This window comes from Puma concolor, chromosome D1 (genome assembly GCF_028749965.1).
Source record: "Puma concolor isolate L17-30 chromosome D1, mPumCon1.1.hap2, whole genome shotgun sequence".
In the NCBI taxonomy this organism is placed as follows: domain Eukaryota; kingdom Metazoa; phylum Chordata; class Mammalia; order Carnivora; family Felidae; genus Puma; species Puma concolor.
The window spans coordinates 100,583,471-100,608,796 of record NC_141676.1 but is presented as its reverse complement, the minus strand read 5'-3'; the positions used below and the strand labels follow the sequence as shown (position 1 = coordinate 100,608,796).

Sequence of the window (25,326 nt, the reverse complement as noted above, 5' to 3'; positions counted from 1 at the left end):
CCAAACAGGCTAGTTGAAAAAGGCATTCCAATTTCAAGGCAATGAGGGAAATGGAAACAGGTTTTGTTTCTTCTTCTGCCCAAATGAATGCTTGTTCTTTTCAGTTCAGGGGAAGGTCCTGAGCTGTGGATGTGGACAAGACCAGTACCCCACCCCCACCCCGCCCCATTGCCCACTCTGCTTTGATGCATCTTAGCTTGAGGTATCCCTGCTGCCACACCTACACTAATGATGCCTGAGTTCGGGATCCACAGCAACCAGAAAGGATGGCTTGAGCAAGTGTGAATCTACAGGGTTTGCCTGCCGTAATGAGCAAAAATCCCCTCCTTCTGGAGCTGGAGGGAGCACATTTGAAATGACAGAGGTGGGAAATGCGTCTAGGCAAAGGCGGGAGGGGTGTGGAAATCCACCCCTGACGCTCCAAGCCAAGTGCAGAGGGCCTTCACAAATCCGCTCTTCCTTCCACACCCAGCCTTTGCCCTCTCCCCCTGCTTCCACTTCGGAAAGTCTGAAGCAAGCTTGGAAAGCTGTTTTCTGCTTTCTTCTCTCTTCCTCCCCCTTTCCTGAGCTCCCAGCTGCTCGACCTCTTGCGTAATTGTGAGCGAGCACGGAGTTTTTTGATGGGCTCCAGATGTGCAGCGGGTGGGGGTGGAGGGTGGGGGCGGTAGGTCTGTAGTCCCCTGAGTGCTCTAACTGTGGGAACACAGGGCCTCAACACAGCAGGACTGAGGACACACTGCACTGAGCCTTGGTCCTGGGGTCAGCTGGTCCTCGGGCTGGGAGGGCAGAGCGGAGTGGGGTGCTGTTTTAACCCCCTGCCTCAGCATCAGCTGCCTCGTGGCAGGCTCAGTCATCCCCTGAAATTCCTCCTGACCAAGGCGGTGAAGATGATCTAGGAGTTGTGGAGCTATGTGCAAAGACCCCGAGGTACCCCAGTCAGAACCCCTTCCCTCTAATGCTGGGATTTGGCACATAGGATGCAATAGTTTCAGTTTGTTTCTTTTTCTTTTACCAGGATAGTCGGAAAATTACTGTTGTGATCTGCTTCCTGAAAGGTGGCCAGAGTGAAAATACTTTCCTGGGCCTCAAACAGTATGAAGAGAGGGGGAAAAAAAAAAAAAAAAAAAGGGAGCAACCCTCTACCCTCCAAATCCTGAGGCTTCCTGGTACCATGATGCATGCTGGAGCCTTGCTTGCTTGACCTCTGTTAGCCACAGCTGGTAACAGCAAAGTGTCTTTCCCCTCCCCCCTCTCATCCATCGCCTGGCTCCAGTCAGCCCCAGCCTCCAGCTGTGGGGGGGGGGGGGGGGGGGGGCGCTGCTAACGCTGGTCCTGTCAATGAGTGACCAAAGATTCCTGCACTTCAGCCTCCTGCTGCTCCCCGGTTACAGAAAAAGGGCACCAACTAAAGCCACTGAATCAGAACAAGGTATGTTCATCCCAAAGAGGGTGAATTATTTTCTGCTATCTGCCCCCGCTGGAAGACTTGGGGGCTTTTTACTCCCTTGTTCAGAGATGAAGAGTCTCAGGGATCCCTCTAGGGCAAGGTAAAAGACGCTCAGTCTAGCCGAGTTCAGCTCCCTAGGGCCTCCCAAGTCAGTCCCCCGGGGCAAGAGCTGGCTTTGCAAGGTAAGGATCCGCTGTCAGCGTTGAATTTCGGGGCGGGGGTTAAGATGACGAATGACTTCAACCAGGCTCAGTTTCTAGACTCAGGTTTTTAGTGTCTCCTTTTTCTCCTTCTTAAGCCCCTACTCCTAGAGAGACTCAAACTGCTATAGGATGGTGGGCTCAATTGTCTGCCTGTAGCTTGCCTCGCCATCGTAAAGCAGCAGGTTGTGGTAGGGTGGAGCTACCTGGATGGGGGCAGGATGATAATTCAGTTCAGGTTTGTACTTTATGGTTTGCACGGCACTTTAACATGTCTTACAGCTATCCTTAGAAAAATCTGTGAAGCCGGATGTGCAGGGTTATCAACCCCATTTACAACTCTTCATGGTAGGGCCGGGGATAGGGTGAAGAGGAGGGGTGACCGGAGGTAAACCTGGGTCCCCTCAGCAGACGTTTTCTGGAGATATTGACTAGGCTGGGGGGCTGCGACCAGGAGGTTCATGGGAGCCATGGAGGACTCAGGCATCTAAGGTTAAAAAAATAAATAAAAGCGGGCGGGGGCAGAGAGTGAGAGATTGTTAAAAACACCCTTTCAGAAGAGCCTTAAGGCCCACGGGTGGAGGGTCTGGGGGAGTCCGGAGGGGAGGAAGGCGGAGGTGTGTGTGTGTGTGTGTGTGTGTGTGTGTGTGTGTGTGTTTGATGGTAGTGGAGAGCCCAGCTGCAGAGAGGAACAAAGCGGGTGCTGTGCAGGCGGGGTGGGGAGTAGGGGGGAGGTGCTGCTATGGGAAAGGGTGGGTGGGGGGACCTTGGGCTCCAGCTCCACAAGGGCGTCTTCTCTGGCTGGCCAGGCGGACGGGACGGGGGACGGGGGCGGGGACTGGGGGGGGGGCGGGACCCGCTCGCTCTCCTCCCACTCAGCGGGCTCCCAAGGAAAAGCAACAGTGTCCTCCAGAGCCTGAGGCCGCGGCGGGCTTAGCCAGGCGAAGGAACCGGTGTCCCACTCTCCCCCCGCGAGGTAAGGACTCGCTCTCCCACTAGGCCCGTGGGTCTCGCCGGCTGCGCGGCTGGGACTGGATAAGGGGAAGTCCCAGGGCCTGGCGGGAGCCCCCAGATCAGCTCTGGGCCGGGAAGTTCAGAAGAAACCGTGGGGGAGGTGGGGGCGCCCCAGGTGAGTGCGGGAGGCCTAAAGGGGCTTTGTGGGGAGCCGGCTCCGCTGTTTTTCCGCGAGCTGCTTGCTTTTGCCCTCGCCAGCCGCCGTCCGCACAGCCGCCAGAGGGGGCTCTCGCTCCCTTCCCCGGTAGGGACGCTGGTCGTTGCCCCCTCCGAACTCTCTCGTGGGCACCCAGACAGCCGGGTGGACTCTCGCGGGGTCTCGTCCGCCCGCGCCGCACACCTCCCACTCTCCGGGCGACCGCAGGACTGAGAGCACCGCACCGGGGAGCGGGCTCCCCTGGGCCACCTCCGCTCCTGTCCCGGGCCGGCCCGCCCCGCCCTGATGGATGAGGAGTGTGTGCGGGGTCCGACCCGGAGGCGGTGGGTATCGGGGAGGGACTCTGGGATGTGTTCAGCAGGCGGGAGGCACGTCCAGGGCCTCCCGAGCCCTCCTCCGAGGCCCCGCATCTTTAGGAGTCCAAGAGGCCAGATGGGGCTCCCTAGGGCAGTGAGTTCCAGGTTCTTGCCACGCCCGCGCGGTCCGGATTCGAATCCCTAACGGAGTTCCCCGAGGCGGGGGGCTGAGCCAGTCATCCGGGTTCCTCCGGGATGGGGAAGTGCGGGCGGGCGGGGGCGGCGGGGCCTGGGAGGGGCCGCCCGGCGCGGGGTTGCCGAGGCGCCCGCAGACGCTTCCGCCGGGGCTGGCGCGAGTGGGGGCTCGGCCGGGGGACCGCGCGGCCCCGCGGGGGACCCAGGGCGCCGGGGCGGGGCTGCATTCTGGGCCCGTTAGCTCAGCGGTCCCGGAGGCTCCCGGGCTGACTCATCGGACCGCTCACACACAAACACGCGCTGCCCACCACGTCAGGCGTCCCACGCGGCAGACCCGCACCGCGCCCCACCCCGCGTCACCCACGCGCCCACCCGCCGCGCGCGCAGCCCGGGTCTCGGCCACCGTTGCGCGTGTGGCAGCCCGGCGCACGCCTGGCCGTCAGCCCGCAGTCCACACGCACTGCACACGCAGCACTCCTGAGCCCGCCGTTCACTCCGGCAACCCGTCGCTCTCACGCAGTTCCCGCCTGCACAAGTACCTCCTCGCGCACGCACATCCCGCCGCTCACACTCGCAGTCCCGCGTTCACACTCTCTCCTCCCGTGCACACGCAGCACCCCCCCCCCCCCCCCACTTCCCGCAGCTGCCCCGCGGGGAGCGGGCGGTGTCGGAGGGGCCGCCCCTTTCCCCGGCCGCGCAAACAAGCGGCTCCTTCTCCCTGCTCGGCCAAAGAAAGGCCGCTTGTCCGGCGTCCGCGGCGGGCGGGGCGGCCCAACACTGTGGCCTTGTCCCACCTGGCGGCCCCGGGCAGGGCAGGCCGAGGGCCAGCGAGGAGCCGCGCCCTGGCGGCCGTCCCACCCGCCCGCAACCTCGCAGAGCGGCGCTTTCCAGCACCCCCATACCCCCCACCCTCCATGAGAACCAGAGCCCCACTCCACACTCCCGCCTCTCGTCTGTGACCGCCTGCAATCCCGCCCCAACTTTTGGGCCCCGGCCTGCCCTCAGTCTCCCCTTTACCTTCCCCTCCCCCGTCTCCTCGCCCCCTCGGTTTCCCCCTCCACTGCCCTCTGTACCTTCTAGGGCTGTCCCTGGCCGTCGTTCCCTCTACTCGACGACCTCCCTGTCCTCAGTCTCCGCATCTCCTTCTTTGTCCCCCAGTCCCTCCACCTCGCTGTCCTTCCGTCTCCCTCCAGCTCTGCGTCCCCCGGGCTGTTCCCCCAACTTCTTGCCTTCCTGTCCATCTCCCCAGCTCTCATTTTTCTTCATCGCTCAGTCTCCGTCTTTCATCCCCCCCCCCCCATCCTTGCATCTCCCCTTCCCCACCCAGTCCCGCCACAGACCCCTCATTTCCCCCTCCTCAAGTTCTCTCCGCCCCGGTCTTTTCACACTCCACCCCTGCCCCCACCCACCAGGCTCCCAGCCTCAGTTTCCTTCCCGTCCCGACTCCTTCCCCTGCCGGCGGCCCTTCCTCGAAGGCGGATGTGCGTCGGGAAAGCGAAGGCGGCGGCGGGCGGAGAGGGTCCCAGCTCGGCCCCGAAGGCCTCGGGACGCGGCCATGCGACGCCTGGGGCGAGGCCTCGGCTGGCCCCCCGGGCCACAGGTGAGGGCTGGAGCGGCCCCCCGGGACCCCGGGGAGCTCCCGAGCAGGGGCGCCGCGGAGGGCCCGGCTAGCGCTCAGGGAGTAGCCCGGGACCTTTTGCCCGCGGGCCTGATTTGGAGCTTGGACTTCCTCTAGTGCCTGTTGGTTGCAGATCTTTTCGGCCCTTCCTCGGACTTCCTTTCGCTCTAGTTCGGGTGCCGAGACCCCCGAGCCGTGACTCTGGACACCCACTCGGAGGAGAGGGCTGGGGACTGGCTGATCCCTCAGGGCCCGCGCGTCCGCGCTGGGCAAGGAGGCCGGAGGGGCCGGGCCTGAGCAGGGTCACCTGCGGGAGCCCGGGCCTCGCCCGCCACGGGGTCCTCCTTGTTGCACGGCAGCTTCCGGCTCCCAGGCCTCTGCCCCCCCCCCCCCCCCCCCCCCCCCGCGTCCCGGGAGGTGCGGGAGAGCTGTAGAGAGCCCGGGCTGACCGCGGCGCCTTCTTCGAGTCCCTCCTTCCCAGAAGCCGGCCTCGAGCCGCAGGGGCCTTTTTTTGGCAGTGGGACCGGGCGGGGCGCTCCGAGTGGGTAATTACTGCCCGGGGTAGTGGGCAGCTCTGTCCACGGAAGCGGGTTGAGCGGTGGGGGCGCCCCGGGCGCAGCGCCGCTTCGCCTTCCCGGCTCGGGGTGGGGTCCGAGGAGAGGGCGCCCCCAGGTGGCGGCTCCCCGCGCCGCGGCGCAGCCCAGCCCAGCCCCTTTGTCAAAGCGCCGCCTGGGTGCCGCTGGGACGCGTTGGTCTGGTGTCTTTCCACTTCACCTGGATTAGGTTTCCGAGCTGGGGCCACAGCCTCGAACCTGCTGATCTCTACATCTTTTCTTATCTTCTCGGTCCCTCCCTACACTTCTCCCCTTATCTCTCCCTCTCCTTTCGCTTTATTATTCCGCTCTCTCCTCTAATCACTCTTGTTCGCCATCAACCTTATTCCTTTACAGTCTTTATCTCTACTTGAAATTCTTTGGTGTAAATAAATGAACACATCCCCAGCCGCCTAACTGGGTGATAGTGGCGAATTTGAAAGATGAAAAAACGGAGGCAGTTTTATTGAGGTGTAATGTATATTTCATAACATCCCTTAATGCAAGTGTACCTTTCAATGACTTTTAGAGTATATTTACAGAGCTGGGCAGCCATCATCACAATTTAGTTTAAGAACAGTTCCATCACCCCAAAAAGCAATCTCGTGCCCATTTATAGTCACTCCCCATTCTATCCTTAGCCACAGGCAAGCACTAATCCAGGCAATCTTTTTTTTAAATCAGTATTCTACTTTTTATAGAGAATGACTTGACACTTAGAGAATTTAAGTAACTTGTCCAAGATCTCACAGCTAATAACTAATAAAGTCAGGGTTAGAATTTAAGGCTCTTGCATCCCAGTCTGAACCTCTTTTCACTAAAGGATGCTGCCTTTCCTTCACCATTATTTATTTTTTATTTCTTACATCCCTCCCCGCCCCCCGCTTTTATGTAAACTCTCCGTTCCCAACCCACTCTCACCTCTCTTCCGCAGAGAACACGGAGGGATTTCCCTAAGTGGAAGGAAATCCACTGACCCTGACCCTGGAAATTCTTCCCCATGGCCAGATCTCCTGAGGAGATGCCAGACCAGCTTGGTGCCTGGTGTAGGTTAATGGCCTTTGCCTTCTCTCTTCCCAGGCAGAGTTGGGGTGGGCCCCAGGCACTATTCCGGTCTCTCTTCCGCCAGCTTGGGTGGAAATGGTGACGGACATGATGCCGTCCAGGTCCGGAAGGGTGGAAGCTGGGAGGGTAAAATTAGTAACCCTATGGCTGAGGCCCTTGGTTTCCACTGCCAGGGCAGGGTCGGACACTCCTTGGAATGCTGGGCTTCTGCCCCCACTTCCTCTCCAAGTCACCTGGTCCTGGTCAAGGGCTGGAAGAGAAAGTGGAGGGAAACCCTGCCTTCCTGGGTCTCCCTCCTACCTTCAGCCACAGTCTCAGTTTTCCCCAGTAACATTTCAGCAGCAAATGGGACCTTTTTCGCACCTTAGCCAGATGATCAGGGGATGGGCACGGGGCACACATTAGAAACCAAAGGTCCCACACATATCTCCGGCACCAAAATTGTGAGCCAGGGAGAAAGGGGTGGGTGGGTGGGAAGGGTTGTCATTCTGGCCCTGGAATCTACTTTACCCTTGGTTCTAAGGATCTAAGCCTCCTACAACACCAGATCAAGTTAAGAACCTTAGAAAACTGTGTTCTGGGCATTAGTCACCACTGAGGGTTTTTGTTTGTTTGTTTGTTTGTTTTTTCTGAATGTCTGGGGGTGAGATTGCTTTCTGGGGAAGAGGAGTTGAAATATATAGGTGACAGGAAGTGTTGAGTTTTTCCTGTTGTGTCTCCTTTAAGAAAACACCCTGCTGAGGGGGTGCCTGGATGACTCCGTTGGTGAAGCTTTGGACTCTTGGTTCTGGCTCAGGTCATGATCTCATGGTTGGCGAGTTCAAGCCTCGCATCTGGCTCTCTGCTCTCAGCACTGTGGAGCATGCTTTGGATCCTCTGTCTCTGCCTGTTCCCTGCCCCTCAGAAACAAATAAACATGGAAGGAAGGAAGGAAAGGAAAGGAAAGGAAGGAAGGAAGGAAGGAAGGAAGGAAGGAAGGAAGGAAGGAAGGAAGGAAATACTCTGTGGGGACTCCTGGTGGGGGAAGGAGACAAAGGGAGAGGAGGAGAGGGGAAGGTGGGGTGGGGGATGGTGCTCCTACTCAGCCCTGCTGGGGGTCCTGTGGCTACCAGTGTCCCTTGGAGAGTGAGTTCCTTGGGCCTGGCTTCCCTCATTGAGGTCGATTTTCCCCACTCTGGCTCCAGACATCTAAGGGTCTTCTACTGCCAAGGCCTGGCTTCTGGGTGTCAGAGGCTAGAAAGCATAGAAATACAGGCTGGGCCCTCTTAGGGTTCTTTGTGCTCATGGTCAAGGGTCAGGACTGGCATGGTGAGGTTGAAGATGTGGCACCGTCTTTCCCCCAGGAAGCTCCTGAGCTGCCTCCACTTCTTCTTCGGCACTAACTTGCAATGACCGATGGTAGCAGGTGCTGCCCCGCCCTGAGAACCTGATCAACAGAGCTTGCTCCTTTCCCTCTCTTCCCCTGGCCTCCCCACCTACACCTGTTCTCCACTGTGTCCCCAGGAGCTCTGGAGCCCCAGGACCATGGACGCTCTTAATAGGAACCAGGTGGGCCCTGGATGCAAGACCCAAGCAATGGTCAAGGTGAGTGGGGTCGGGGCCAAGGGGCAAGAGGGCTGTTGGAGGGAATGGGTTCCGCTGCTCTACCCGCCCGTGGCCCCAGCCCAGGGATGAGGACAGCAGCTCCTCTCTGCCCTTCCCCAGGTGCCAAGCCTATTAACAGCTAAGTCTTTATCTGAATCAGGTTAATTGGTTCACCCAGAAAATACCCTTTGGAAGTCAGGAAGCATTTTACAGATTGACCCCGGGCTGTGTCCCTCCTGGATCCATGGCCCTGCCCTCTATTGTGATTTAGTTTCAAGAGGCAAGTGTTAGCCAAGTAGATCGCCACGGACGAGCGTACAGGGACAAGTCTTCATCGGCCCTCCTCTGCAGCACCCCCTTCTCCTATCCTGCTCTCCTTACTTTCTCCTTGTTTCTGTCTTAATAGACAAAGGGGACAGTTAAGCCAAGACTTGAGATAAATCCAGTGGGACGAGTGAGTGGCCTAGATTCAGATCTAATTGCAATTTAGTGTAATAATGCTCCGTGCAAGATCTTGTGCTAAGCCTTTCGACACCCTCAGAGCCCTTTGGAGAGGGCCAGTCCTGGAGAGAGTGTCAGTGTGACTGGGACCAGGGTCTGAGGCCTGAAGTCTCTAATGATGCTCATCCCCCACCCCTACTACCTGCAGAAAGGGCCCTTGGACCTGATCGAGACAGGCAAAGGGCTGAAGGTGCAAACGGACAAACCCCATCTGGTGAGCCTGGGCAGTGGGCGGCTCAGCACAGCTATCACCCTTCTGCCGCTGGAGGAAGGTGAGTCTGGAGGGGCGGTCCACCTGCCACCCCCCACGTCCTTACAGACATTCCACCAGGTGTCCTCAGTGTTTGCCTCTCCCAGACGTGAGGCCATGCTACCGAACCCCACCAGCGTGTGTCCCTTGTCTTGGCCTTCTCGGACTGCCTGCCTTCTTTGGTGGATAATCTGGCTCCATGATTGGGATTAGAGATCAGTTTAGAAACGAGGAGGAGAGCACTGAAACAGGAGAGAACGTTGCTCTTAGCAACCAGCGTGGCCAGGAAGAGAGCCCCGCCCCCCTGCCCTCCCGGTTCCAGGGCAGTGCCTGGCATGGGAGAAGCTACCTGTGGAGAACGGAGGGATGGGAGTGGGGGCAGACCTCCCGAGATAAGGCCCTGGCACAGCCCCCTTCACCGCCCCGCTGCAGCTTCTGCCGGTCCTCTCTGCACTTGTTGCCTGGGTGATACTACATTCCCCACATTCTCCAAATACCGGTCCCAGGGGCTCTGCCAGGGGGAGCCGTTCAGGCTGCAGCAGGGAGGGGAGAGGGGAGTGTAGGGGGTGGGGGCAGGGGTTGCAGGTGCAGAGAGGAGGGAGGGAAGACGGAGAGATGGCACATTTGGAGGAAAAGAAGGGGAGGCTTGGTGAAGGAGGAAAAGGACTTGGGGAGAAGGATTTGGAGGGACTAAAGGAACGTCTGCAGAAAAGAGGTTCCCCTTCTCCGTGGAGCCTGGATCCTCTGTGCCCTCCCGTCTCTGAGCCAGAGTTTCCTCTGCCTGACCGAGAGCTCCTGCCACTGGCTGTGTCCACCGGGCTCAGCGGCCCAAAAGGGGTGGCCAGCGGTAGGCGGCGATCCTTTGTGAAGTAGGAGGTCCAACCGTATTTCCTTTGTCACCCTCCTTGCCCCATCCCTGCCTCCTCGACCTGGACAAGCCCTCTGACTCAGTTTGCCCTCTGTCTTCAGGGAAGACCGTGATTGGCTCTGCGGCCAGGGACATCTCCCTGCAGGGTCCGGGCTTGGCTCCAGAGCACTGCTACATTGAGAACCTGCGGGGCACCCTCACCCTCTACCCGTGTGGCAATGCCTGCAGTATCGACGGGCTCCCTGTCCGGCAGCCCACCCGGCTCACTCAGGGTAAGCTTTGACGCCCCCAACCAGAGGTGGTCTCTGTTTAAGAGCCGGGGTGCAGGAGAGGTGCCGGTGCCCCGGGGAAGCCTGCTGTGGTGGTTGCCATGGTAACCGCCTGAGTGGCCACACAGAGGGTGGGGTGCTTAGGTGCCTCTGGATGTGCCTAAACAACATCCCAAACCCCTCTAGCATCCAGATCCGTCTTCAACCTGCTTTTCTTCTCTGGTCGTCCCCAGCTTGCCTCTCCACACCTGGTCGGGGGAGGGGAGCAGAGGTTCTGATCACTGCCTCCAAAGGGGCAGGGGGACTCCCCCATACAGAGGTCAGTGGGGATTGTTAGAGGACTGCGGCGGGTGCAGCAGTGGGCGGAACAATGGCATTGTTTCCTGATGCCGAGAGGGAGATGTTCTGAGAAGATGGGAGAGGGGGGCAGAGGAGGACAGTCCCCCCTGATGGGGATGGAGCAAAGGTGGAACGTGAAGGCAAAAACCGGAGGACGTGCTCACTCCTGTTAAAATGCTGTTGACGGTAGCTTCTGGGTCATGAATATGGTTACCACCCTGCTTCCCAAAGCAGCAGGCCATTCTGTTGTGTTAGGTAGCTCTGAAAACTGGGCCCCCAGTTACCATGGTGACCGGGCAGTTGAGGGGTTGGCCCAGGTGGCACTTTGACAGACCAGGTGTGTTTGCCCTGGGCATCAACTTATACAATGAGTCATCACCTTAGGGGAATGAGGAAAGCAGATTTGGGGTAGGGGGTAGAGGCTGTGAGGATGGGAGCTTTGGGCCCAGCCTCCTCCCAGCAGCACTTAGGTCCTGGCATTGCTTTCTGGGGACTCTCGCCTCTTACCGGCTGGCAGCTCCCTCGAAGTGGGAATCCCACTCATTCCTTTGTTTCCCTCTCTCCTTGTGTTCACATCCCTTAGGGTCTCTTTAGATGCTCTTCCGTTCACAGCTGACCCAGGAGACCTGACCTTGCCCGACTCCTTTCTTCCTGCCCTTGCGAGTATGAGGGGCACACCCGACTTCAGGGAAGCAGGTCCCCCAGCAGCAGGCCCTTGCCTCCTCCGAGGCCTTCAAGTTGTCTCACTCCAGATGAGAGGAGGAACCCCCATAAATTGGGACTTTGGCTATGATGCCATCTGGCTCCCGACAGTCCCGTTAAATCTCAAAGAGGACAGCTTCCCCAAGATTTGGATGTGTGGAAGTGAGACAGTAGAGCAGGAAGGAGAGGGAGGGGCAGGGTTCAAAGAAAGCTAGAGAGAGAGCCCAGCCCTGACTCCCTCAGCCCCAGAGCCCCCCCCCACCCCCCCGTATCCATGGGCAAGAAAAGCCTTCCCCGTGTGCTGTGAGCAGGGTCGAGGAACGGGTGCCCTGTAGGCCCCTCTTGCTCTGTCTTCCCAGAGCATCACTTAGCTCCCCGAGAAGAGGGAGGGCCTGGGTCAAGATGGAGTTCTTAGGCATTTCCTGTGGCCCCGGTGACCCCTAAGTCTTCCCCAGCCCAAAGCCCACTCTGCCAAGTATGCACCCTCCCACTCGCTTCTGACCCTAAACCCCTTCCCTCTCGCTCCCTCCCACACCCATAGCCTTCTTGTCTGGGCTCGCCTGTCTCAGGAGCTTGGCAGCCTGGGGAGGGGTAGGCAGAGGCACAAAGGAACGGGTGTTCTTCTCCCTAGCACTCCCCCTCCCCTGGGCTCCGGGAGCTGAGGGTTTCCTTGTCTCATCTCTGGAGCAAGGCACCAAGCCCAGCCCTGCCTGGCCCCACTCCGGACATTCTTGGGAGTGCGTTTCCCTGGAAACTGGGTGGCTCGGGGGGTGCATGTGCTATCTCTGTGTGTCTGTGTGACTGGAGTGTGTTTATATATCTCCGGATGTGTTTGTGACTCCGGGCTTGTGTATCTCTGTTTGTGTCTTTCCTTGTGTTTATGGATCAGAGTGTTCAAGTGGGGGACAGGGGTGAACTCAGGACTGATGGTCCCGAAGTGTCCGTGTGTGCACTCCTCGGTGTATTTGAGAACTCGTTGGCCCCGTGCCTGTCTGTGGGCATATGTGCAAGAGGATCACTTTCCCTGTCTTGTTCCCCTGATAGAGCCTTGTAGAGGGGACCCTCCTCTTGGAAAAACAGAGGGCTACCCTACAAGTCACAAACAAGGAGCCTGTTCTGGCTGGGCCAGGCTTTACTTAGATGCATCATTCTGGGCACTGTGCCCAGCCATAGGCAACTTGGAGAGGCACACGTCATGATGAGTAGAGATGGCAGTGACAGGCTCTTCCAGCAGGACGATGCCTGGGCCAGGGGAGGACGGGGCGGGGTGGGGGGGCCCACAGAGAGCACATGCCGGCCTTTTGCTAAAGCTGTGGACACGGGAGCATGAAGTGAGGGAGCCGAGCAAGAGCCTGATTCCACCTCCATACCCGGGTGTTCTGGCCCATCTCACGTTGCCCTCTTCTCTACAGAGCAAGAGGCGGGGCTGGGAATGCGACCAAGGAAATAAGGAGGAATCTCGATCTGGGTCTAGGCTGCCCCACCCTGGGACCACAGTGCCAGACCACATGAAAGATCCGGGAGGGGACTAACTAGGGGAGGACCCAGAAAGCCACACAGCTCAGGGCCCAGGCTGTCTAGACAGTAGGTCCCCATCCGCTCCCAGCCTCTGCTGCCAGCCCTGTCTCCACGTCCCTTTCCCTCCCTAAGCCCCTCATTGATGGGTAGAGGCTTGCATGATGGCCAGCAGGGGGCGCTCCCTGCCACGTGACTGGGGTCTGGGATTCCTGGGCTATCCAGCTATCTCCCTCTGGGATCCCGGACACAGAGCCTCTTCCTCTCCCATCCAGTTATCAGTTATTCCTTCTGTAAAATGGGAGTGAAGCTTCCAACTGTCCTCTGTTGTAAGATAAAGGTCTTGACTAATAAAGCTCAAAGGAGGGAGAGAAAAAGCAAAGGCTCCTAGCTCCTCACTTCTTTGTGCCTGCCTCCTGCCCTATTTCTCACTGGCGGGCATCCTCCGTGTCTGTCTGGGTCTGTCCAGCTGGCCGTCACAGTTTCCAGACCGATGAATCATTCTTTCTGAGATTTTTTTTTTTTTTAAGCCTCCCCCTATTTTGCATTTGACCCTATACAGTTCTTCCATTTTCCTTCAGAAGGGGAGTAAGATACACACGGGTGCGTGTGTGAGCGTGTGTGTAGTATGGCCGTGTGGGTAGGTGTTTAGCGAGGGAGGAAAAATCATTCAATTATTTCTCTATGGAGGCCGACTTTGATTTCAGAGTCTCTCCAGGGACTGAGTGGAAGGATATCTGTGCCTGAATGAGTGTGTAACTACGATGGGTGTTGTGTGGGTGAGAATAAGCGCGTGTGAGAGACAGGGTGTGTTTACCTGGGGATTTTGTGCGACTCAGTGTGCACAGCCAAGGTGGGGTCTGTGAGACTGAGCAAGTGTCCTGGGAATGTGTGTGAGGCCGTGTGAGCTCTGAGCACATAGCGCGTGGCTGAGAGACACAGTGTGTCCCTTAGGGTTCTGGTGTCCAGAGGGCAGGTCCCTGGAACAGGAGGAATTCGCCGGGGCCCAGGCTGGGTGGTGGGTACTTGCCTGGCGCAGAAGCTCAGCCTGCCCTTGGGGACTCCAGAGGCAGGTGGCACTGTGTTTTCCAGACGGGAAGGTACCTCACTGGGGTGGAAGAGCTCTTTGCTGAGACTAGCACAACTGGTGGTGGTGGTGGGGAGGAGGTGGGGTTGGCTTCTGGAGCCCCAGGGGAGCGGGCTGGCTTGGAAGGGGCAGTGCCTTGGTCCAACCTGGGTCTCTGGGTGAGCTGGGCTGGGCTGGGCTGGGCTGGGCTAGGAGTGTGGGGAGCAGGGGCAGAAGAGCAGGTGTTTCGGCTGCAGACCGGAGCTGGGCTCAGTGCTGCTCACACTGCACAGAGGGTTGCCTTGGCCTGAACTCCCAGCCCAAGAGTGACCTTGTCACCGTGGCAGATGGAGGGGCAGAGCTGGACCTCCTGACCTAGCTGGATCTCTGGGAGCCATGGAATGTCAGAGCTTAACCTTTGCTGTCGTTGAGGACAACCTCATTCTGTAGATAGATAAGGGATCTGAGGCCAGAGGGTGTGACCTGCCAGCCCTGGCCAGGGCTGGCCCCTTCCCGGGCCTCTCGGGAGGCCGACCACAGGGGCTTTCAGGGAGACCCTGCTTCGCCTCACTCCTGCCTCGGGACTCTTCACCCTCTGACCTCTACTTACCTCTTACCTTTCCTCCCCGTCCCCACTTCTGCTCCTGCCTCCCCCCCCCCCCCCCCCCCACGCGGAGCTCCCACCGCGCCGGTCGCCGGCATCCTCCCGCCCCGCCCTCTCCATCCAGCTCCCCTCTCCTCTCCTCCATCACTTCCTCTTCCCCTCCTCCTCTCCTTTGTCCCTCCCTCCCTGGCTCCCTTCCCCCGCCGGTGGCCGGCCCGCCCCTCCCCGGGCCCTGGCGGCGGCTGGCTGCCTGGCGGCTAGCTGCTCCGAGCCCCGAGCCCCACGGCGCGGGAGGTCGGCCCGCCCCCTCGCAGGCCCGGGGCGGGCCGGGAGCCCCGAGGGCCCGAGCTAGCGGGGGGCCAGCGCTCCTGAGGTCCGGGTTCGGCGGTGAGTGCTCCGCCCGGCCGGCCGCGGGCAGCCGGCGCCCGGGGGCTAGGGCTGGGAGGGGCGTCTGGGGGATGGGGGGCTCGACTAGGGGAGCGGGGCCCTCGGCTCCCCTTTACGAGCTCGGGGGTGTGAGACGATTGTGTGTGTGCCCTGCACGTTTCCGAGTGGGAGGTCTGGGCTCGGGGCCACTCCTCCGCTGGCCAGACTTCATCTTCCTCGGCGCTCCCTCGGAAGCCCCCTCCACGGACCCGCCTCCGGAAGGGGCTGAGGGGTCCCGAGGAGGATGGGGGAAGCCTGTGCTGGGGGCTGAGAGGAAAGGCGGGGGGCGGGGGGCGGGGGGCGGGGGCCCTTCCTCCCGTCTTCCCCTCACCCCAGCCTCCCTTTGGCCGGTCCGTTCTATTGGTGTGGCCAGCTGAGCAGTGACTGTGGCCCTGGGAGTGTGTGAGCACGTATGCCTGTGTGTGCGTTTCTGGGAGTGTGTCTGTGTGGGAGCTTGTAGGAGAGAGTGTGTGTGGTGCATCCCCTCGGTGTCTCTCAGAGGTAGGATCCGCCCTCTTCTTTGCCTTGTTTTCCCTCCAGATGTGCAGCTTCCCCACCCACCTGCACACACACAGCTGGGCCTGGGCCCCACTGGGTCCTGGCCGGACCGCAACTTTGCCTGGATGAGAAGACCTCCAAAGGTCTTCTGCCTGGGCTGACCTTTGGAGGTGCGGGGCAGGAGCGGACAGAGAGGAGGTTTCTTCCCAGAAATAGGCTCTCCAGGCTCCTGGGGGCAGTAGGGACCCCCGTTGGGGCAATGCCTGGGGCCCCTGAGTGCAAATAGAAAGTTAATTTGGGCAGGAGCTGGGCTGTTCTCAGTCCTTGCTGCCCTTCTGCCTGCTCTATTAATACAGATCCAGCTCTCCTGCCTGGCATCACCTATTTATAGCCCAGAGGCAGCAAGGCCACACCCCCTGCGCGGAGGAGGCTGAGGGGCAGAGGAGGGGGCAGGGAACTCAGCCACAGGAGCCAGGGCTGAGGGTCCCTGGGTGCCCACAGCCTTCTTGGGTGGGCCTGGCTCTGATGGGCCGGAATCCACTCAGACTCCCCACCTCCGTCCCAGACTGGGCTGTGCAATCGGCCTCCAGATCCTCCCCCACCCCACCCCACCCCACCCCCATCAATCTAGGATTGAGTGGGTCTGTCTAGACCCTGCGAACTCATCATTAATTAGCTTGTTAAAGGGCTGAGAGGAGCGGGAGGGGCCAGCAGGGCTCTTTCTGAAACAGCTGTGGTTGTAATTAGGTGGAAGTGTGGTTGGCTATTATTTATTCCGGTTATGATTACTCCGGGATCAGCATGCCTGATTGGCGGCTTGTCTGGGAAGGCTCCCCTCTCTCCTAACCACCCGTCAGTCTTTGGAATCATTGGTGCCTGCCTGTTTGGGAGGGCCTCTGGGTGTGCCAGAGAAGTGGGTGGCTTTGTCCACTATGGTTACCTGTGGTGGGCTTCTCAGCCTACTGGCCCCTTCGCCGCCTGCCTCGGCAATGCCTAGGGTCCCAGCAACAGGCTCCCGAGCTGCTCAGTGGGAGGTCTGCCATGGTATCCACGTGGCCTGGATGCCCCTTGCCCTTGTGGCTTGCCTGAACTGAACTGTCTCAGCGTCCAGGAATGTAGACTTCCCTGCCAGTCTCAGCGCAGACTGGCATGAAGCTTGGGGTGCCAAGTGGCACCAGATTGGGTAGATAGGCTGGGCGCAGCGGTGTGGACAGATCGGGAGGGTGATTGGAGAGAGCACCAGGGCTCTCCCAACGTAGCATCTTTTGCAGGAGTCCTGCAGTGTGGCCGGGAGGAGGAGGAGTCCTGTTAGCCAGGCTCAGGAGCCTCTGCACACACCTGCCGCCGTGCACACTCTTGGTGCCCCTGGCTACGTTTCTGGCTTCCACATACCCTCCCCTCTCCGTGTAGTCACCCTTACTGGGCAGGACTGGGCTTGTGTCTCCTGCCTGGGAACGTGCTTGGCTGAGGCAGGGCCCACTGGCCCTAGGCTTGGCTAGATTCCACGGAAGACCAAGGAGCAGGAAGATATCAGGCCAGAGGGTGCTTTGTCGGAGAGAAGGAAGGTGGTGGCTCTCCCCCGGCCACGTCATGGTAAGGATTTGGAGCCAGGAAGCAAATTCTGGTTCCTGCGGAGGGGCATCTGACTGACGCATGGTTTTTCCCTGTCCCCTCTCTCAGAGCTTTTTTTTGTTTGATCCTGGAAATTGATGCCTCTCACGCTGACTTTTCCACCCAAGGGGCAGATAGATGGATCATTGGTACAGTTTGGGGAAGGGGGACGTGAGCGTCCATGTTCTCTGAAGAACCTTCTCCCTTCACAGAACACTTTCACAGACATTGTCCCGTTAACCCTGCAAGGTCAGAGGTATTGTCCTCACTTTTCTAATGAGAGAACGGGACTCAGCGGTGAAGGATCTTCACCTGAAGGTCTCACAACCAGTAACAAGAGTTAGGACCAGGATATTCAGAGCTTGGGACTCACAAACCAGAGCTCTTTCCACTCTGCCCTGTGCTGTGGAGCCCTGCTGGTGCTTGTCAGGTCAGGCGTGGTCCGTGTAGACACTGTGAGTGCAGGTGGGGATGGCTGTCTGGAGCCCGGGGTGAGCCTGCTCGTGCTGCGGGGTGAGGCGTACCCCAGCCCTTTCTGCCCTTCTCAGCATTTGTTTTCTCTGCAGGCTGTATGTTGTGCCTGGGTCAGTCGACCTTCCTCCGCTTTAACCACCCGGCTGAAGCCAAGTGGATGAAGAGTATGATTCCGGCAGGGGGCCGGGCCCCCGGGCCCCCCTACAGTCCTGGCTCAGGTAGATGCCCACTTGGGGTGGGGGGTCGGGTTGGTGGCTCTCCTGGACAGTCCTCCTCCTTGCCCATCCCAGCCATGCTCGTAGTGTCAGGGCAGGACAATGGCCATGATCTGGGCTTGCTGCCACCTGCCATGGGCCATTGGTGGAGAATGCCAGGCGGTCTGGCTACTGGGAGGGATCCGAGAAGTGCCGCCTGGCTGGAACTGGGGAATCATGTGCCCAAGGGACGGAGGGCTCTGCCAGCCCCACTGCCCTGGAAGGTGCCACTTCGGTGTCTGGGACCCTAAACCTCATGTGCCAACCGCTGGGGAACCTCACCCTTGAGAGGGGCCCGAGGGGGCAGAAGGAAGCATTAGGTCGAGCCCCTGCTGGCGGGTCCCACCTGCCGGTGCTTAGGTCCTTGGGCCCTGCCCCTCCCCCCCAGGCCATGCCAGCCGATTACTCAGCGGAACAGCTGCAGTTTGTGTGTGAATTATTGATCCCCAGAGGAGAGTCGGTGATTGTTCCAGGGAACCAGCACAGCACCCCCCTCAACCCAGTTGCCTAGGGGGTGGGGTGGGGTGTAGACCAGGAGGCTGCCAGTGAGCCTCCTGTCCGAGGCTTTGCAACGAGGGTTCAGATGGCCGTGGGATGGCAGGTGTCGGTGTGGTACTGGGACAGGTGGACATGGGTGTCTGGTGAGCCCCTCAGAAGCCCGGGTTCCCAGCCCACTCCCTGGCTAGCTTTACCCGCTCTCCCTTAGCCTTGTCATGCCACACCTTCCCTCAGCTGTTCCGGGCACTGGTTCCTGGGACTCCTGGTTGGTCGATGAGGCCTGGGGCAGGGCCAAGGCAGGCTCTTGCTGGCGTGGCTTGATGGGCTCGTGATCGGAGACGCCGAGCTGCCCCTAGTGGCTGGCCAGCCTGGCTTCCAGAAGCCACCCAGCAGTGCCAGGCCCCTCCCTGCCTCTGATTGGGCAGAGTAGTACGGCACACACCTCTTGCCCAGCGCTGGAGGTTTTGCCTGTGGTTTTTCCTGGGTCTCGGCTGCTGTGCTGGGAGGTCCTAATGTCCTATTAGGCTGGACCCCCCCACCCCGAACTTCTGGCCAGCTCCATAGCATCCCCTCCAGAGAATGTCCATCTGCCCTTCCTGAAGGAGAGATCTGGGAGGGAAACCAAGGCAGGGAGGAACCCGGTCTTGGGGTGAGCCCGCGATAACCGGGCCTAGAAGTGCCTGGCGTCGTTACAGCTCTGTCCTAAGTCATGAGGCGTTAGAGCCAGAGGAGCCCTTCCTTTCCGGACAGGGAAACCGAGGGCAGCTGATTGACGGTCGTGCAGCAGGTCAGTGGTAGAGCTGGCAGATCGCCTCCCTCGTTCTTGGGCACGTACAGCTCCCCGGTGGTTGGAGGCCAGGGCCTGAGGCACCTTTGCGTTTCCCATCCGCAGAATCGGAAAGCCTGGTGAATGGGAACCACGCGCCACAGCCCGCGACCCGGGGCCCCGCTGCCTGCGCCAGCCACAGTTCCCTGGTGAGCTCTATTGAGAAGGACCTGCAGGAGATCATGGATTCGCTGGTGCTAGAGGAGCCCGGAGCGGCCGGCAAGAAGCCTGCCGCGACTTCCCCACTGTCGCCAATGGCTAATGGTGGGCGCTACTTGCTGTCCCCGCCAACCAGCCCTGGTGCCATGTCTGTGGGCTCCAGCTACGAGAACACCTCTCCAGCCTTCTCTCCGCTCTCCTCACCAGCCAGCAGTGGGAGCTGTGCCAGCCACTCACCCAGCGGGCAGGAGCCAGCACCTTCCGTGCCGCCGCTGGTGCCTGCCCGTTCCTCTAGCTACCACCTGGCCCTGCAGCCCCCACAGCCCCGACCGGGCGGCGCCCGCTCCTCCGAGAGCCCCCGGCTGGGCCGGAAAGGGGGTCACGAGAGGCCTCCCAGCCCCGGCCTCCGAGGTCTGCTGACGGACAGCCCCGCGGCCACTGTCTTGGCGGAGGCCCGCAGAGCTGCCGAGAGCCCCCGGCTGGGTGGGCAGCTGCCCGTGGTGGCCATCAACCTGAGTGAATACCCAGCTTCCGGTGCCCGAAGCCAGCCCACGAGCATTCCTGGAAGCCCCAAGTTGCAGCCTCCGGTCCCTGCTCCCCGAAACAAGATCGGCACCCTCCAGGACCGCCCTCCCAGCCCTTTCCGTGAGCTGCCAGGCACCGAGCGGGTGCTGACAACCAGCCCCTCACGCCAGCTGGTAGGCCGAACATTTTCAGATGGGTCAGCCACCCGCACCCTGCAGCCTCCTGAGAGTCCCCGCCTGGGCCGGCGGGGCCTGGACAGCATGCGGGAACTCCCTCCGTTGAGCCCGTCTCTGTCGCGACGGGCTCTCTCCCCCATGCCCACCAGGACTACGCCAGATCCCAAGCTAACCAGGGAAGTGGCGGAGAGTCCCCGGGCCCGGCGCTGGGCAGCCCACGGGGCGTCACCGGAGGACTTCTCCCTGACGCTGGGGGCACGGGGCCGTAGGACACGGAGCCCCTCACCCACGCTCGGGGAGTCACTGGCACCCCGCAAGGGCAGCTTCAGTGGCAGGCTGAGCCCAGCCTATAGTCTGGGCTCTCTGACCGGGGCTTCGCCCCGCCAGAGCCCCCGTGCCCAGAGGAAGCTGTCCAGTGGGGACTTGCGGGTCCCTGTCACTCGGGAGCGGAAAAATAGCATCACGGAGATCAGTGACAACGAGGACGACCTCCTGGAGTACCACAGGCGGCAGCACCAAGAACGGCTCTGGGAGCAGGAGATGGAGAGGCTGGTGAGCAGATGCCCCGGAGGCTGCCGCCGTCCACGGCGGGGTCCCTGCCAGGGCGCGGGCAGGCCAGCTGGCAGAGCGGGAAGGGGCCCTTGGACAGGGCCTGGGCTTCTCAAGCTTTTCTCCTTCCGGGATGCACCTTAGTGACCTATATCTCAGGGGTCTGGTGCCGGGAAGAACTTTCTTTGAAGTCTCTAAGGCTTTATTTCAGATGCACGTTAACTTTGCTTTTATTCTGTAACACAGCGTTTGTTTTAACGTGTAAGTTAAGTTTTGCGTTATTTACCTGATGATAACAAAGCTGTAGGAAAACACACCACCTTTACGGTGAGGTCTTGCACCTCTCAGTTTGAGGAGCAAGTCTTAATGATGAGAAGCTGAGGCCCAGAGAGGGGAATGGGTTTGTGCAAGGTCACACAGCAAGTTCTGGCAGAGCCCGTGTTGGAATTCAAGACGCCTGTCTTCTTAAGGCTTGTTTTTTAGAAAAGCACCTTGTTCTTTAGAAAAGTTGCTTCTTTTTTTTAAACTTTTTTTTATTTTAAGAGAGAGAGAGTGCGAGCGGGGGAGGGACGGGGTGGGGGGGGGACGGGACAGAGGATCCAAAGTGGGCTCCATGCTAACAGCAGTGAGCCTGATGTGGGGCTTGAACTCACGAACCTTGAGCTCATGACCTGAGCCGAAGTTGGATGCTCAACTGACTGAGCCACCCAGGCACCCCTCTTTTTGGTCTTTTACAAATGGGTGGGAGTTGCTCACCCTGGCCCAGTGAGGATCATCTGGGAATGTGGGTGGCAGGGAAGAGAAAGAGAACAGGACAGGTCGCCCCTGGCTTTATCCCGGGCCGACTGTGTGATCGTGATTGTATGCATCAGCGTGTGTGCGTATGTGTGCATTTGGGGGCCGGGTGTGGCTCCGGGCAGCTGTCCTGGAGATGGCATCTGAGCTGGGTGGGGGCCAGGATTCCCCAGATAGCGCAGGGAGCTCAGGGGGCTCTGGCTAATGTGGACAATCGAGCACACGTACAGGAGAATGGATTCTGCCCTCTGTCCCTTGTGAGCAGAATGGGGTTGCTGGGGGGCCCAGGGCCCCTGGGATTGGTTTGAGGAGGAGAACCAGAAATGAGGAGGTTTGTCTGGAGGGCTTTTCAGAAGAGGTTGGGACAGCTTTGGGCAAGGTGAGGTGCAGGCTGGGTTGGGGAGAGAGGAGGAAGGATCACCAGTCTTCTCCTTTGCCACAGCTTCCCTTCACTGTCTTTGCCTCGACCTAGAGCGTGCTCGGACCACCCTGGGGTCTTATCCTGGAGAGGGAGCACCGAGTCTGGCAAAGGCAGAGTGACGGGCCCAGCCTCCCTCAGCTCCTCCATTCAGCCTCCCCACCCCCCAGGCACGAGGGCACACGGGCACACCTCACCGCCAGCCCTGACCTGCCCCACCTGCCACTTTAAATCTTGGAGGCTGCCCGCCCTGCCCCTCCCATCTCCAGCAGGCTGCTTATCTGGGTCCTGGGGCAGGGGCGGGGGCACTGGCCCAGCCTCCTGGGTGCCTAGGCTCCTCTGTTCCTGGTTTTTTTTGTTTTTTTTTTTTTTTGACGTGGAACTGGGCAAGCAGCAGGAGGGAAGCTGGGTACGTGTCCCGGGGGGTCGTGGCCAAACTCTGCAGTGAGGGACCCCTGAGGTTGAGGTACCCTGGAGAGCCTGGGCTGGGGGTGGGGCTTCAAGGCTGGGACATGAGAGCGGGGGACACAGATTGGGGAGCGTGATTGTACCGTCCCTCCTCCTGGGCCCCTGAGAGCTGTGTGGCTGGGGTTTTGTGGGGAGGGGGTGGGTTAGGGGCAGGGCCTGGGAGCGCTCCCAGCTGGGCCTGGGCATTGGAGAGCGGAGGCAGCAGCTCACCTTGCTGGAAGGGAGTGGAGGGCAGCCTGAGAGTGACCTGGAGCTGGGGTAGGGGATGAGGAGGACCGTGTCCCACGTCTGTCTGGCCTGGTGTATACACGCTGGGCACAACTTTGTACGAACCTGTGTCACATCCCTGTCGGCCCACGGGTCTGTTTTCCAGCCGTCTGTGTCCGTGCCCACCTGTCTGTGTGCTAGACTGTGTTTATCTGTGTGAGTGTGCGCCAGGGTGCATCCGTGCGTGCCAGGGCTGGTACCTGTGTGCGTGCCTGCCTGTCAGCGTGAGTGCAGAGCACATGTTGTGTCCTTGTGTGTCCGTGTTGGTGGGTGGGGTGTCTGCGTACCCTCGTGTCTGTAGATCTACGTGGACGAGAGTCAGCGCGAGTATCCGAGTGTTCATCTGTGTGCCATTGTGGTCTTCAGCCTGCTTAGCAGTCCGTGTCGCTGTGTGTCCCCGAGGAAGCCCATTCTGGGCAGAGTGAAAAGGGAAAGGAAACAGGAAGCTGGGAGGGGCTAGCCATGTGGGCAGGTAGCACAATGGCCTGGTTCCTCCTGCCTACTTCTGGGGCGCCCTTCTGCCCTTTGCCTCTCCTGACTCTGGGTTTGGGGCTCTCCTGGCTTGGTTCCAGGCCCCTAGCACCTAGTGTCGTAGTTCTGTCTCCTGACTGCACACGGTGCCTCCATCAGGACCCAGCATCCTTCCCTCTCACGCCCTGCTCTGTCCGCCCTCCCCAGGAACGCCAGCGCCTGGAGACCATCCTGAACCTGTGTGCTGAGTACAGCCGGGCCGACGGGGCACCCGAGGCTGGGGAGCTGCCCAGCATCGGGGAAGCCGCCGCAGCATTGGCGCTGGCGGGCCGGAGGCCCTCACGAGGCCTTTCAGCGGCCACCGGAGCCTCTGGGCGGGGCACCGAGGAGCCCGGGGGTGCCACCCAGCGCCTGTGGGAGTGCGTGGACCGCTCAGATGAGGAGAATCTCAAGGAGGAGTGCAGCAGCACTGAGAGCACCCAGCAGGAGGTGGGGTGGTGGTGGGGGGGGGGCAGCACCTGCTGAGGGGCTGGGGGGCAGAGGAGGCAGGGGTGGTGGAGGGATGGCTCGGTGAGGGGCAGGTGATTGAAGGATCGGGTTTGGGAAGACATCGGGGATGAGAGGCTGAGATGTGAGGAGGCAAGGAAGAGGGAGGTGTCGATGCGCTTCCCAGGTTCTCCCTATACTCTGTGACCTGCCTGTCCTTAGGGCCGCCTCCAGGCCTGGCACAAAGTGGGAAACCTTCATTCCCTTTAGCTGAGCTGTACTGCTCCCCTTGCAGGGAGGGGAGTTTGCCTCCTCTCTGTCTGGCTACCCCTTCCGAGCGCCCTGAGGAATGGGGATCCCCTCTCTTAGTCTGGTCGCGGAAGGCTCCAGGCTTCCCCAGCTGATGGCTTCCCTCCCCTCCAGCATGAAGATGCACCCAGCGCCAAGCTCCAGGGGGAGGTGCTGGCCCTGGAAGAGGAGCGGGCTCAGGTGTTGGGGCGAGTGGAGCAGCTCAAGGTCCGTGTGAAGGAGCTCGAGCAGCAGCTGCAGGAGTCCACCCGCGAGGTGAGCTGGGAGGGCCCGTAGCCTAGGCCAGCTGTGGCCACGTTCCTCCCCGGGCAGAGCCAAGGCCCCTGGAGGGGCCTGCGTCCATCTGCCTTGACTGGCCTTGACGGGGACCTTGGTGTTGGCCCCAGGCTGAAATGGAACGAGCATTGCTGCAGGGGGAGAGGGAGGCAGAGCGGGCGTTGCTGCAGAAGGAGCAGAAGGCCGTGGACCAGCTGCAGGAAAAGTTGGTGACCTTGGAAACCGGCATCCAGAAGGAGAGGGACAAGGTAACCCACAGCTGGCCTGGCCCCGTGTTGGCTGCCAGTGGCCCCCGGGGAAGGACAAACGTCTTCTCTGGGCCCCTTACTTCTCATCTCATCAGTCTTCCTACGGGCCTGGTGGTCTCTGTGCCCGTCAGGGGAGGGGGGGCCTTGTCCTCTGCCGAAGGTGTCAGCTTGAAGGGCATGGGCAGGGGCCGGACTGGGTTCTGGGATCTCCTCTGTCTGGGTCTCTGTGCTGCCTCTGGGTGCCTGCCCGTTCCTGGCCCTCCTAGGAAGTGCCGAAGCTGCTCCTTGGGCAGTGAGCACAGCCTGAGGGACAGGTGCTGGGGCGTGACTCGGGTGTGGGTCCCTCTGTCTAGAGAACGTGCCCCTCCCAGCATGCCTCGGGTGCTCAGGATGTGATCTTTGGGGGATGGCCTTCAGGTCTCTGCTTCCCCTGAGCCTTTCAGGATCTGCAGCTTCCCGTCCCAGGTGGTCCCAGCTCCTGCCCCCGACCCTTTCAGATTTCGTGCCAGCCTGCAGGGGTCACTCCGTCCCACAGGGGCCGTGCCAGCTAGGCCCAAGATGCCTACCAACGTGCCAAAAGCTCTGAAGTGTGGAGAGGGGCCATCTATTTCTGGACTTGACAGTATTTTTCCAAGACTTAATTTTCTTTCTGAATTTTTGGAGAGTGTCTTCCTCCTGTCCCAGTTTTGAAACTCTTAAAGATTCTTCAACAAACTCCCCCCCCCCCCCCGCCCCCCAACTCCTTTTTTTGTTTTTGGAGCTTTGGCTCTGGCCCCCAAAACCACACTCCCAAATTCTGTGCCAAATTAACTCCACGCTTACCAACCAGGCCTGTACTAACGCCCCCTCTAATCACTGTCCTGGGCTCTCCGCATGCCCCTAACTGCCAGTGCCACCCAGGCAGGGCTGAGCCATGCCTGCTTTTGCACTAACTGTAGGGGCACCACTGTGCCCTTGACCTCTCCCCTCTAATTCTGCCTCCTTCCTTTCTTGGTGCGGGACTCCAGGGTTTTGATCAGAAAGGAATGGGCAGGGGGCACAGCTCAACTTGACTCAATGGTGCCTTGGCAGGAAGGGTAAAGGTTGGGGGAAATGCGTAGCTGAGGAGCTGCTCAGCCTGAAGAGTGTCCCCCCTTTGGAAGAGTCCAGGTGCAGCCTCCACAGATTGTTGGTGGTTTTCCTGTGCAGCTGGGAGAAGCAGGCTGCCCTCCAGCCGTCCACCTCCCGCCCCTCTCTTCCTTCTGGAGCGGAGGGGTCAGGAGGTCCGGCCGTGGCGGCATGGCCCTGGGGGGTTTAGACCAGTTCCCTC

The 25,326-nt window shown here is 60.3% G+C and overlaps 1 protein-coding gene across 17 annotated transcripts in view; it reads left to right on the top strand.

Moving 5' to 3' along the window:
• Positions 1–1,368: 1,368 nt before the first annotated feature.
• The window catches only part of PHLDB1 (pleckstrin homology like domain family B member 1), a 45,502-nt gene continuing 21,544 nt past the window's right edge, over positions 1,369–25,326 (top strand). For 2 of the 17 annotated variants that reach the window (XM_086678954.1, XM_086678955.1), the window contains exons 1-9: positions 4,085–4,909; positions 8,089–8,169; positions 8,819–8,942; positions 9,890–10,060; positions 17,385–17,510; positions 18,937–20,282; positions 22,906–23,187; positions 23,608–23,748; positions 23,880–24,017. In XM_086678954.1, coding sequence (XP_086535080.1) covers positions 4,865–4,909; positions 8,089–8,169; positions 8,819–8,942; positions 9,890–10,060; positions 17,385–17,510; positions 18,937–20,282; positions 22,906–23,187; positions 23,608–23,748; positions 23,880–24,017 — 2,454 coding nt within the window. In that variant the 5' untranslated portion in view covers positions 4,085–4,864. Of the gene's footprint in view, positions 1,430–2,514; positions 2,624–2,656; positions 3,142–4,081; positions 4,910–8,088; positions 8,170–8,818; positions 8,943–9,889; positions 10,061–13,805; positions 14,671–15,001; positions 16,801–17,384; positions 17,511–18,936; positions 20,283–22,905; positions 23,188–23,607; positions 23,749–23,879; positions 24,018–25,326 lie in introns of those variants that run through there. The other 15 variants (XM_086678952.1, XM_086678956.1, XM_086678958.1 and 12 more) reach the window with 14 other exon arrangements.